Here is a 13821-nt window from a genome sequence, read left to right as displayed (position 1 = left end):
GGTCCAGTAGGAGCTCTAGAAGAAAGTTGGAAGAGACAGGAAATAAAGAGATAATACTAAGAAATTTCCAGACTTGAAGAAAGACATACGCCTGCAGACTGAAGAAGTTTATGAAGTGCCGAATAAATCGGCTTCTAGTTATAGTAAAATTACAGAATGTGAAGGATAAAGAGGCAGTCTTAAAACTACGGGAGAGATTGCCCATGATTACCCATGAAAAATGATAACCCGATGAGAATTGACTTCTCCACAACAATAGAAGCTGATAAACTACAGTACAAGTGCTGAGAGAAAGCTGTTGTCAAAGAAGAATTCTATATCCAGCAAAACTCATTCCAAAGTGAAGACGAAATAAAGAACTTTTTTACACAAATGGGACCTAGGGCAGTGGTCCCCAGCAGTTTTGGCACCAGGGACCAGTTTCATATAGGACGGTTTTTCCAGGGACCGGGAATGAGGGGAATGGTTTTAGAATGATTCAAGCATATTGAATTTATTATTCACTTTACTTCTCATCTGTGGCAATCTCAGGCTATTCTCCCTTGACTTTAGGTTAGGATTTGTGCTCCCGTGTGAATCTAATGCCACTGCTGATCTGACAGGAAGCAAAGCTCAGGTGGTCATGCACGCAGTGGGGAGCGGCTGCAAATACAGATGGAGCTTCACTCACTCACTTGCCCTCCACCAGTCACCTCCTGCTGTGCAACCTGGTTCCTAACAGGGAGTTGGGGACCCCTGACCTAGGGTATCAAGAATAAATTTGGATGAAAGTTACAGACTACCCAACCAATAGTGGCTAACCAGTAAGGGCATTTAATAACTAGCAGAAAAATCTGGGGGTGAAAGATTCCAGAATGGCTAAGTGTTTGATAACAATTTAGCATTTGTGTAAGTCTCACAGTCTCAAGATGGCCACTTTAGAAGCAGGAAAGGAAGTGGCAGGAGAAAATGGGCCACCTTGTTTGCTTCTTTTTTTATCAGGGAAGAAGGTCTTTCCCAGGGACCCTTCTAAAGAATTCCTCTCAGATTTCACTGGTCTGTGTACTAGGTCTTAGACTTACTGCTAGTTCAGTCACTGGCAGAAAGGGATCAGAATCCTGGGACTGGCTTGGACCACCAGCCTTTATCTCCTGGGACCAAGCATTTGGTCACAAAGATTTGCTTACAAATCTTGGGGTTATCTTATCAAGGAAGATAAGGCAAGGCATGTTTCCCGTGGATCTTAGTTCCCTGACTAGGGATCGAACCTGCATCCCCTGCATGGGAAGACACAGTCATAACCACTGGCCCACCAAGGAAGTCCCCCTTTCTTTTTTTCATTATACTTTTGTGGTTATTCGCAACTGGCTAAAACCCTCCTTTTTCTTGATTGGAGGGACCAGAGTAAGGTAGCAGTTTTGTTTTTTGGTAGCAGTTTCTTTTGTCTTGTGCATAAGATACATGATGGCAGCTTTTTCCAGTGGCCAAGGAAGAAGAGGCAGTGGTTGGATCTTCCACACATGGTCAGTGGTTGTCTTTCCCTTGCAAAAAATAAGTTTTAGGCAACATTTAAATATCATTATATTAGTTTTGCCAATGAAAAAGTCTGATGGAATGGAAATTTTTTATGTGCTTTGCATAGACATTAAAAAAAACTTTTGTGTGACTTTCACATTGAAACAATCCTTGAGTAGCATTTTGTTAGCTAGAGCACTCAGCTACTTTGATGTATTAGGTGCTGTTATTTTGATCTTTCTTTTCACCAAGGGAGTATGAAGAAACAGGTGTGTTTGGAAACTATGAAAGACAATTTGCTCATTATTTCACTGACAGCCATCCAGGATTTAAGTGAAAATACAATCTATGTAAGATAATGATAATGATATCTCATTTAACCATTGCAATTCTCTTGTAATGTTGTTGTCATTTTACAGGTGAGAAAATTGAGGTACGAGGTTAATAATATGTCTGATATGTAGTACTGTAATAATGTGGATAAGTAGTGGTGGTAGGACTCCAGCCCTAGGTCTTTAGATTCTAAATGTCTTGCTCTTATAGCCCCAAAATTGAAAGGCTACCCAACCTTTTATTTATCTTGACAATAAACTCTTAAGGGCAGATGAAGTGAAAGATAAAAAGAATTAAAGAGGAGTAAAAATTTCCCAATATTTTAAAGATTATTGCGAGTAAGAGGAGCAAGGACTAAAAGACCTTGTGATGCTAGAATGAGTGCAAGAAAAAGAAGACCCCTCTCATGGATTTTTGCCCCGATACAAATGTAGAGAGAATATAGGCTTTTTTTTTTTTTTTTTTAGAATATAGGCTTTGTGTTCTGACACTCCTGGATGCGTATCCTGGACTGACTGCTTATTTATCACTTAATGTAACCTTGGGCAAGTCGTGTAACTTCTCTGAACCTTTTCTCATTTGCCTGTAAAATAGAGATAATGACCCTTTCATGGTTTTTCTGTAAGGCTGAACCTCAGAGGATGCTGCTTCCAGCAGACAGCAGATGTGGTAGCTACTGTCCTTATGACTGTTATTTCATACTCATACATTCAGTAAACTTTAAATGGGAAGTTTATAAGATGGTAGTTCTCTTAAGGACAGTTTTCCCCCAAAGTATCAATACTTTAGCGATCTCAGTTTTGCAAGTGTAGCTAAGTACATATGTCTTGGGCACCTGGGGATGTAAATTAGAATGGTGAGTTGTTTGTATTTAAGCACTTTTTAATCTCTTGGCTTGTTTTGACTTTGTAAGTATCCTTGTCCCCCCCATTACAGGTCCTATGGCAGCGTGTACAAAGCTATTCATAAAGAGACCGGTCAGATTGTTGCTATTAAGCAAGTTCCTGTGGAATCAGACCTGCAGGAGATAATCAAAGAAATCTCTATCATGCAGCAATGTGACAGGTAAAGGCTTATGGTGTTGCTATGGAGATAATAACAGTTTTGAATTTGCCGTAATTTAGAGTTTGACTCCTAGAATTGCATCGACTTAGATATTTTGCAAAAGGGAGAGTTTAGTGGACTTACTACACGTTTCTTTTCAGAAAAAAAAATGGTGAAAAAATTTGTGTGTTTCAGCAGCTAAACTTTCAGAGTTTCTATTTCTGCCCTGTTTTGTTTTGTTTCAGTTTAGCCCGTTTCAAAACTAGGAAGAAGAGGCAAAAGGCAGAAGGTGGTGCTGGCTAGCCGTTGTTTTTTTTTTTTTTGATAATGATCTCTCTTACTTCCTTCTGAGAAAACATTTCTACAGACAGCTCAGAAGAGATAGTTCAAATGCTTTTACTTCCAGAAACCTTAGAACAGCAAAAGGTCCTATAAAAAGAGAACACTTGTTCATATATTACTGTTCTGTCCCTTCCTTCACAAGTTTAAGAAACTATTCCAGCTGAGAGTAGTTAAGTGTTTTAATTTTGAGGAACTAAGATTTGTCAAATGCTGCAAGCAGGAAGTCGGGCCAGCAGGCGACCGCAGAAATGCACGTGGTTTGCCCCGAATTTCCATGACAACATGGTGGGGTCACTGCAGGGGAGCAGGCTTCCTCAGTTCAGATTGAGAAACACAAACTGAGGGGCTGGGGTAGGTCTTGGGAGTTGAGAATGACAAAGTCTTGCAGCCCAAGCCTGTCTTCATCCTTCTGAAGCTCTTTGGGTCACCAGATCAACTCAGTCTCTCCTGTTGGTAAAGCTTAAGATAGATGGGGCTACCTGCTAGGCATTTTGCCCAGGAGCCCTTAAGTCTTGTAGACTTCTGAGTGCCATCACTTCTATTCTTCCCACCTTTCTTTTTTTACTTTTCAGGAATAAATTTGTTAAAGATTTTTTTATATAGGCTCTGTTTTTGAAGTGTTAGTTGCTCGGTTGTGTCTGACTGTCTGCAACCCCGTGGACGGTAGCCTGCCAGGCTCCTCTGTCCAAGGAATTCTCCAGGCAAGATACTGGAGTGGGTTTTCATTTCCTTCTCCAGGGCATCTTCCTGATCCAGAAATCGAACCCAGGTCTCACGCAGTCCAGCCAGATTCTTTACCATCTCAGCCACCAGGGAAGCCCTAGACCATGTTTATAAAACCTTTATTGAATTTGTTACAATACTGCTTTTGTTTTATGTTTTGGTGCTTTGGCCATGAGGCACGTTCCCCATGGATCTTAGTTTCCCAACTAGAGATCGAACCTGCATCCCCTGCATTGGAAGAAACAGTCTTAACCACTGGACCACCAATAAAGTCCCCGTTTTTTTTTTTTCATGATACTTTTGTGGTTACTCTCAACTGGCTAAAACCCTCCTTTTTCTTGTTTGGAAGGCCCAGAGTAAGGTAGCAGTTTTTTTTTGTTCTGTTTTCTTTTCTTTTTGGTAGCAGTTTCTTTTGTCTTGTGCATAAGATATATGATGGCAGCTCTTTCCAGTGGGCAAGTTGGACTTTGCCACTTTTGATAGGCTGTATAAGAGCTGTGTTTCAAACACAGTGTATGCATGTCTCTAAAGATGAGGGATTTCAAAGAGCCTACTCTGTGCTAAACGTCATAAGGAATACAGAGAAATACAGGGCAGCACGCTTGTCCTCCTGGAGTTTGCAGACTGTAGTTGGACAGGCCAGGCTTATATAGTTGATGATGCATGATGGTATAGGATATATTCCAGCAGTGAATACCTGGCAGTAATTGCCTTATGGAGACAGTACTATAGAAACACTATAGAAATTCAGAGACGGCAGCACAGATGTGGTGATATGTATCTTAAGAGAGTTATTCATCCATTTCTTCATTAATATTCATTTTGCATGTGTGTGTGTGTTTTCCTGATATCCTGTCATTTTGGCATGTTTCCCAAGGATGAAGGGGCATTTGAAATTTTGAGAGTTAGATCAGCTGAGTTGGTTTTTGCCTCTTCCGTTACTACATTGTGCAATATTACTTAGCTCTGATAATGATCTAGCTAGGTACAGCTGGTAGCTTCAGAAGACACATTCTTTTTTTTTTTTTTAATTATTTCATTTTAAAGGGATTTTGACTTTTTCCTGAAATCTTTCTTCAAGATTCTATATTTCAGGTCTGATTCTGAGTATTTTTCCCTTACAATAGATTGTAGTGTAGTTTTATTTTTCCTTATTACAAAGTATATGTGACTTCTTGGGAAAATGCAAATAAGAAAGGAAAACCACATTTCCCTTTGGAGAGATAATCATTGTTAAATACTCCTTGGCATACATGTCCTTCCGTATGTCTTTTTGGAGTTATACTGTGCTGTCTGTTATGTAACCTGCATTTTTTGTTTGTTTTTTGGTAAGCAGAATCTTCTCATCAAGTATTCTTCTATTACATTTTCTATGGATTTGTGGTTATTCCTTTATACGGATATATCATTATTTCTTAAATAAACTCCCTAATGTCAGACATTTGGATGGTTTCTAAATTTTCAGTTTTTTAAGCAGTTCTGTGACCATGGTAACTCTTTCTTTTTGAAATCTGTGTGTCTTTTCTTAGGGTGAGGTGCAGACTTAGAAACGCTGGGTTAAGGAACCTACACAGTTTTTGCACCGCTGTTATTTACTGCCCTCCAGAAATCAATACTACTTTAATTTCTTACCAAGAGGGTGCCCGTTTGAACCTTAAACATAAATAACTGATCTTTGGAGCTGAGAAATGGATTTTCACGTATTTTACAGCATGAATTCATAGGGATGTTTGAAGGTTGTTCCACTGATTAGTATTGTCTCTCTCCCTAGCCCTCATGTAGTCAAATATTACGGCAGTTACTTTAAGAACACAGACTTGTGGATCGTGATGGAGTACTGTGGGGCTGGTTCTGTATCTGATATTATTCGATTACGAAATAAAACGGTAAGTTTACCTTCTGGAATCATGCAGCCGCGCTGGGCTCTCACACTGCCTTCTTTTCTCTGCCCTGTATTCACGCACACTCTCCTACTGATGTATCTAGACAGATGGCTGTTGCATCTCCCCCTTTCCATGGTTCTTTCCCCTCTCTGCTTTTTGATGTCTACTAAATGTGGCAGTTTCAATACCAACCAACCTAGTCCAGTGAAGTGGTTTACTTGTTTCTTACTGGGGGAAAAATGACTATCAAATCTTAGCTAGGTCATGAGTTCTTTTTTATTTTTTGGCTCTGCCAGCTTTTCTCTAGTTGCAGCAAGTGGGGGCTACTTTCTAGTTGCAGAGCACAAGCGTCTCATTGCGGTGGCTTTTCTTGTTGTGGAGCACGCGCTCTAAGGCGCGTGGGCTTTAGTAGTGTCGGCTCTCATGCTCCAGAGCACAGGCTCAGTAGTTGTGCTGCATGGACTTGGTTGCCCCATGGCATGTGGGATCTTCCTGGATCAGGGATTGATCCTGTGTCTCCTGCATTGGTGGGCAGATTCTCCACCACGGAGCCACCAGGAAAGCCCAGCAATGAGTTCTGAGTGTTTAAAGTTGGTTGGGTTTTCTCCTTCTACCCAGGTGTTCACAGGTTAACTTCCACTAAGTCCTCCTCATCAGATTCCTCTCTGTGAAAGATAGTGTGCTGTTACTGTGGTGGCTGGGAGAAAAGCTAGGAGTCATGGTTTCTAGTTGCAGTTCAGTTGCGTAAACTCTTTGTTTATTCATTTAGTAAGTATTTCTAGAACACTGATCTAGGCCTTTGGGATCCAGTAGTCAGTAGAACAATGTCCCTGCTCTTGTAGAAGTGCATTTTCTAGTTATTAAACCCCATGAATTCTTCCATGCCTTAATGTATCGTTTGATTTTTGTGACACTCTTGAAAAAAGATGATTTGCCTATTTTTCTAGATTGAGAAACTGAGATTCAGAGACATTACTAGATAACTTGCCCAAGTCATATTGAGGAAGTAGAGCCAAGGCTAAAGACTAGATCTTTCTAAACCCAAATCACGTATTTTTTGCACCACTGCCTATTCTCTTCTAATTGTGAGTTGTTTGTCATGAGGGGTACTGATTCAAAGTCTGTTGATTGAGTTTGTTTAGAACTGGGCTGGGATCAGCACAGAGTCAGCATTGGACTGATCAGGTATTCTGTGTCAGTCTCCTGCATTTTTGCTTACATTTATTCATCATCATTTAACAGATATTTTTTTCAGGACCTACTATGTGCCAGGAGGCTTTCTTGGTGCTGGAATTCAGTAGTAACCTAATCAAAGGCATTTTAAAATGGAGTTCACGTGTGTAATAGGGAAGACGTCACATGAATAGGTATACAGATTATGTATGGTATGTGAGATGGTGATAGTGTTGCATTAAGCTATAAGCAGGATAAGGGGATGGAGAAGGCAATGGCACCCTACTCCAGTACTCTTGCCTGGAAAATCCCATGGATGGAGGAGCCTGATGGGCTGCAGTCCATGGAGTCGCTAAGAGTCGGACACAACTGAGCGACTTCACTTTCACTTTTCACTTTCATGCATTGGAGAAGGAAGTGGCAACCCACTCCAGTGTTCTTGCCTGGAGAATCCCAGGGACCGGGGAGCCTGGTGGGCTGCCGTCTCTGGGGTCGCACAGAGTCAGACATGACTGAAGCGACTTAGCAGCACCAGCAGCAGGATAAGGGGATAGAGAATGATCTAGGAGTGGAGGGAGCTAGCAAAGGCCTCTCTGATTTCCTAATGAGGTGACATTTGAGCAGAGGCAATGACGTAAGGAACCATCTCATCCAGAAATCTGGTTGAAGGGCACTGCAGGCAGAGAGAACAGATAAAAGGGCCCAGAAGTGGGAGTGTGTTTAGAGTGTTTGAGGAACAGCAGGGAAGCCTATGTGGCTGAAACAGGATGAAGAGGTAGAAAGTGGTAGAAGATGAAGGTAGCTGGGAGCCAGATAGGGTGAGGCCTTAGTGAGGACTGGCTCTCCTTCTGAGTGACTTAGGAAGCCATGGGGATTTTGAGCAGATATTGAACTGAATCTTAGTTGCAACATGTGGGATCTAGTTCCCTGACCAGGGATCGAACCCAGGCTCCCTGTGTTGGGAGAGCAGAGTCTTATGGACTGAAACACCAGGGAAGTCCCTGGCTTATATTTTAAAAGGTTAGTTATGGCTGCTGTGTGGACTATACATTCTATAAGGTTAAGGGCAGAAGCAGCGAGACCCATTAGGAGATTATTAGAATAATTCAGGCAAGGCATGATGGTGGTTTAAATCAGGGTGAACCCAGAGGATATAATTGCATATAGTTTGAAGATAGAGAAGAGTCAAGGATGACTTCAAGATTTTTGACCAGAGCAGCTAGAAGAATTAAATTGCCTTTTACTGAGAGAGAGAAGAACGTGTGAAGAATAGAGTAGGTGGGTGGTATGGAAAGGGGTAGGGTGGTGGTAAAAATAAAGAATTTGATTTTGACATGTTATGCTTATGATGCTTGTTAGGTATTCAGCTGGTGTGGGAAGATATATAAATCTGATTTTTGGGGAGAGATCTGGCCTGGAAATATAACTTTGGGAGTAGTCAGCATAGCAATGGTACTGCTGCTGCTGCTGCTGCTGCTGCTGCTAAGTCGCTTCAGTCATGTCCAACTCTGTGTGACCCCATAGACGGCAGCCCACCAGGCTCCCCAGTCCCTGGGATTCTCCAAGCAAGAGCACTGGAGTAGGGTGCCCTTGTCTTCTCCGCAATGGTACTATAAGCTGTCAAATGCTATTTTACACCTTGAGTAAGATCTTATTTATATTCTAGGAGAGGAGTTTGAATCGAAATTTTTTCTCCTTTTTCAAATGTGCTGATGTAAACTAATAGAATTTTAATTTCTCATTTTTTCAGTTAACAGAAGATGAAATAGCTACAATATTACAGTCAACACTTAAGGGACTGGAATATCTTCATTTTATGAGAAAAATACACCGAGATATCAAAGCAGGAAATATTTTGCTCAATACAGAAGGTCATGCAAAACTTGCAGATTTTGGGGTAGCAGGTCAACTTACAGTAAGTGAAAGTGTTACTTGTGTTGGTAACTTTCAGGTCTTTCTTGAGAACTGTTCTTTTTCATTATTTATTTAAAAGTGTAATATTTGATATAATTGTGTTTTAAAAAATTAAAGAATGTGCCAATAGGTTACAAATGAGCTGGTAGATTATTTTAGATCCTTTCCTGGGGCTCAGGTACCATAGTTTAACTCTGTTTAGCTTGAAAAAAATAAAAGCTAAAGCAAGAAATGATAGAGTGAACGTTTAAATTCTTTTGGTCTACATCATCATATTTACAAAAGGAATAAAAATTAAATCTAATCAGCTTTCCTTGAATAAGACATAATGTCATCTCATTCAGCCTCTAGGTAGCAGTTGGCATCTGCTTTACTGAAAGCATGCTCCTCATTTGGTTCCAAAACACAGGCTCTTGATTTTCCTCCTACCTCAGTAGTGCATGGCAATGAAAAACACTATGCTTTCAAAACAGGATGTCTAAAATTATCTGATTTTGTAAAATACATGAGATGTGTGAAATATGTGTAGAAAACCGAGTTCTAGACAGATCTATACAAAAATTTGCAGCAATGTCATGTATCAGGTTTCTTGGGTAGTAGGAGCAGGAGGAGAAGGGGACGACAGAGGATGAGATGGCTGGATGGCATCACCGACTCGATGGACGTGAGTCTGAGTGAACTCTGGGAGTTGGTGATGGACAGGGAGGCCTGGCGTGCTGCGATTCATGGGGTCGCAAAGAGTCGGACACGACTGAGCGATTGAACTGAACTGGGTCGTAGAAAGCTATATGCATATATAGTTTTTTTAGAGCTGTATCGTGTGGATTTTTTATTTTTAAAAAATTTAAATGAAAAACAATTAAAAAATTGCTTTGATGTTATTTAAAAAAAAAACAACCACCACCACCTCAGGAACTTACTCCATATTGTGATTTGTGGGCCCTTCAAAAGATTTTGTTGTTAACACATAAGTAAACAATACCAAACAGTATTACCTAAATTACAATCTTAATAAGGAAACCAAATTGAAAAGAAAAATTCTTTTGGTGCTGTGTAAAAGATATTATAAATTTAAAGTATCAGTTGTTTTTAGTAATTGATGGTTTTCACAGAAATAGAAAATAACAGTCTTGAAATTCATATGGAACTAGAAAAGGCCCCATATATCCAAACCAGTCCCGAGAAAGAAGAACAAAGCTGGAGGCTTCGTACTTCTTGATTTCAAACTATGTTCAAAAGCTAAAGTGATCAACACAATATAGTATTGGCATAAAAATACACACATAGACCAGTGGACTGGAGTCAGGAACCCAGAAATACACCCGTGCTTATATAGGCAGTTAACATTTGACAAGGGAGCTAAGAGTGTGCGACGAGGAAAGGCTGGTCTCTAATCAGTGTTCTTGGGAAAAGCTGGTACTCACATGCAGAAGAGTAAAACTACACCTGTTTCTTACACCACTCACAAAAATTAACTCAAAATGGATTAAAATAAATGGAAGGTCTCAAACCCAAAAACTCCTAGAAGAAAACATAGGGGGGAACCTCCTTGACCTTGGTCTTGGCAGTGATTTTTTGGATATGACACTAAACTCACAAGCAATAAAAATAAGAATAAGCAGTGGAACTTCATTTAGATTTTGGTTGGGATTGAATGGAATTGTGTTGAGGTTGTGTTCAATCATAAATCAACTTGAAAAATACTCCCATCTTCATGATGTCATGTTTTAAAAGTCCTTTTCTGCTCCAACCTTATATAATTATTAATCTGTACTTTCCTTGAGTGCTTTTTGGATTTTGTTCTTTACGTTTAAAATTTTAACCTATTTTGCTGAAAGTATAAGTTAGGAATTCAAGTGTATAGTTTTACAAATGAATGGACAGATGCTCCTTTTCCAGCCCTTCTATTATTATTATTTTTACAATACTTGTGCATCTATCTTGGGATACTTATATGTAGGATACATTTCTAGAACTAGATTTCAGTCAAAGGATATGGACATTTAAAGTTAATAAATATTGCTGAATTGCCTACTAAAACATTGTACCAACTTGTGTTCCTTTATCATTGTATTTTGGTACCTGATTTTTTTCTATGCTATTATCCATATGAGTTATTAGTAATCTTTTTAATTTTTGTCAATCTCATTTTGGTGTTTCATTAACTGGTTGACAGTTACTTTTGTGTTTTAATAATTGATTGAGAATCTTTTATGTTTCAATGTCATTTGAATTTGTTTTGTGACTTACTTACTTGATCGTGTTTAAGTATGGTTTGTATATGTATTTCAAGCCCATGACAATTACTATTGTTAGAAGGGACTCTTTCTCAACAGTTTGAATGATTAATGTTGATCTCTCTCCTTTCTATTTCAGGATACCATGGCCAAGCGAAATACAGTGATAGGAACACCTTTTTGGATGGCTCCAGAAGTGATCCAGGAAATTGGGTACAACTGTGTAGCAGACATCTGGTCATTGGGAATAACAGCCATAGAAATGGCTGAAGGAAAGCCTCCATATGCTGATATCCATCCAATGAGGGTAAGGGAATGGACAGAAAACCAGTGGGATGGTCAGTTACTGGTGATAATGAGAAACTGAGTTAAATGAGTGTCTTGGTTAGGTACCAAACAGTAAACGAATTAATTGTAAATAATTGAGAAGTGTCAATCTAGACTTCAGATGATACACTTCCACTAGTTGTAATCACTAATTAAGTCAAATGTAATCCACCCCTGTTCATTCTAGAGGTTGTGTATTGATATCCCTCTGGCAGGACTTGATTGGTTTGACTTGTGCAGTGTATGTTTTTAGTAATTCAAGCACTCACATATTAAATTGTTTTACATTTATTTTTGAATTTTTGACCGTGTTCCACAGCATGTGGGATATTAGTTTCCTAACCAGGGATTGAATCCACACCCCCTGCACTGGAAGCACGGAGTCTAAATCACTGGACCACCAGGGAAGTCCCCAGGTGCTCACATTTTAACGTAACAACGTTAACTGGAGCTGTGAAGCAGTCCTCTCCTTTACACAGGGCGTGGGCTTTGCACTGCCCGCCACGGTTCCCTGTTCACCCGTACCAGTCATAATGTATTGCCGTGTTTTCTCTGTTTCTTACACTAGCCTTAAGAGGAAAGCAGAGTATTCTTTTCGACTCATATCGCTAACACCCGGCTGGATTCATTTGTTGTCTTCCTGCCTGGCCTGGGTAGGGATTTACATGTGTGATTTCTAGAGGCTCTGTGCTCCCTGACCTACATCCAGTTCTGGAATGTGAAGAGCCCACAGGTGTCTCCATTGACACTCCTTCAGTGTTTCTACATTAAGCGTTTTCCTGACTTTCCCCACTCCCAGAACACCTCAGCACAGCACTGTTACAAGATCTGGACCCCTGCCTTCCTCAGAGGCTCCAGAGTCTTTTCCATACCACCCAACTCAGCTCCTCCTCTTCTCTGATTAAGCAGTCCTTCTGCTAATAGACTTAACAGGTTTTTTTTTTTTTAAGTTATTCACATGCCCAAAGGTAAGCACCTCTCTTTCTGGGGGGACAGAAATGGAGAAGGATGGGAAGATTTACTGGCTTTATTTTTAGATTCAAATAACATAATTTAGGCTGCTTATTGCAAAGAGTTTTATTTTTTTTAAATCTGTACCTTTTCTATTGGAAACTCAATAAATAATTTTACAAGCGTACCTTATGTTACTGCACTTTGCCTTATTGGATTTTTTCAAATTGAAGGTTTATGGCAAAACTGCATCAAGAAAGTCTGTCAGTGCTATTTTTCCAACAGCATTTGCTCACTTCATCTCTCTGTGTGACATTTTGGTAATTCTCACAATATTTTAGACCTCTTCATGATGGTGATCTGTGATCAATGATTTTTGATGTTACTATTGCAAAATAACTCCCTGAAGGCTCAGTTGAATGTTAGCATTTTTTAGCAATAAAGTAATTTTTAAAGGTATATACATTGTTTCTTTAGATATAATACTGGTGCATGCTTATAGACTACAGAATAGGGTAAGTCTAACTGTCATATGCACTGGGAAACCAAAACAATTCATGCGACTTGCTTTATTGTGATATTCACTTTACTGCAGCAGTCTGGAATGGAACTTGCAATATCTCCTGTAGGTTTCTTTTTTGAAATCGTAGAATTTCAATGTAATGTAGTGGGTCAGTTTTTAATTTTCAAGTATGTAGGTAGAGTTGGCGTGGCTTGGAGGGTGGTGAATCCTTTGTGATTTGGGGGGACTTCTGGGCTTATGACCTCCTCGCAGTTACCACTTGTGTCCAGTGGTGGGGGTAACTTTCAGGAAGGAGGGACATTTGACAGCTGAGGTCATGTTCAGGATATCGATGCTCTTAGAGCTCGCCTTTTCACTTTGAAAGGCAACATGGTCAGCAAAAAACAAACAAAGCTCTCTGGATATTGTTTCAGTTCAATTTGGTCACTTAATCCTGTCCGACTCTTTGCGACCCCGTGGGCTATAGCACACCAGCCTTCCCTGTCCTTCACCAGCTCCTGGAGCTTGCTCAAACTCATGTCCCATCGAGTCGGTGATGCCATCCAACCATCTCATCCTCTGTTGTCCCCTTCTCCTCCCGCCTCCAGTCTTTCCCAGCATCAGGGTCTTTTCCAATACGTCAGTTCTTCGCATCAGGTGAGAGTGTGAGTTAGGGTTGGCTGTTGTCCAAAGCATAAAGAGAATGATTAGATGCACTGGTTGGTTCAGTAGAGACTATAGAGGGCCTCCTCTGTGCTGGCTGGTATTTTGGCACCAGTGCCGCATAAACCATCTTCAACTTTCTTGTTGAAGCACCCGTTTGTCAAGAGTGCCAAAGGAGTGTCCATACTGCGGGACTTGATTAATGAAGCCATGGACGTGAAGCTGAAACGCCAGG

The 13821-nt window shown here is 40.2% G+C and overlaps 1 protein-coding gene across 1 annotated transcript in view; it reads left to right on the top strand.

The window, feature by feature from the left end:
- STK4 (serine/threonine kinase 4) overlaps window positions 1–13821 on the top strand; it is an 89883-nt gene that overhangs the window by 9742 nt on the left and 66320 nt on the right. Inside the window, exons 3-6 of the mRNA XM_010841004.1 lie at window positions 2764–2892; window positions 5708–5822; window positions 8743–8907; window positions 11283–11450. Coding sequence (XP_010839306.1) covers window positions 2764–2892; window positions 5708–5822; window positions 8743–8907; window positions 11283–11450 — 577 coding nt within the window. The remainder of the gene's footprint in view (window positions 1–2763; window positions 2893–5707; window positions 5823–8742; window positions 8908–11282; window positions 11451–13821) is intronic.

The sequence above is a fragment of the Bison bison genome, unplaced genomic scaffold (genome assembly GCF_000754665.1).
Source record: "Bison bison bison isolate TAMUID 2011002044 unplaced genomic scaffold, Bison_UMD1.0 scf7180017864154, whole genome shotgun sequence".
Taxonomy (NCBI): Eukaryota; Metazoa; Chordata; class Mammalia; order Artiodactyla; family Bovidae; genus Bison; species Bison bison.
This window is presented reverse-complemented; position numbering and strand designations above follow the sequence as displayed.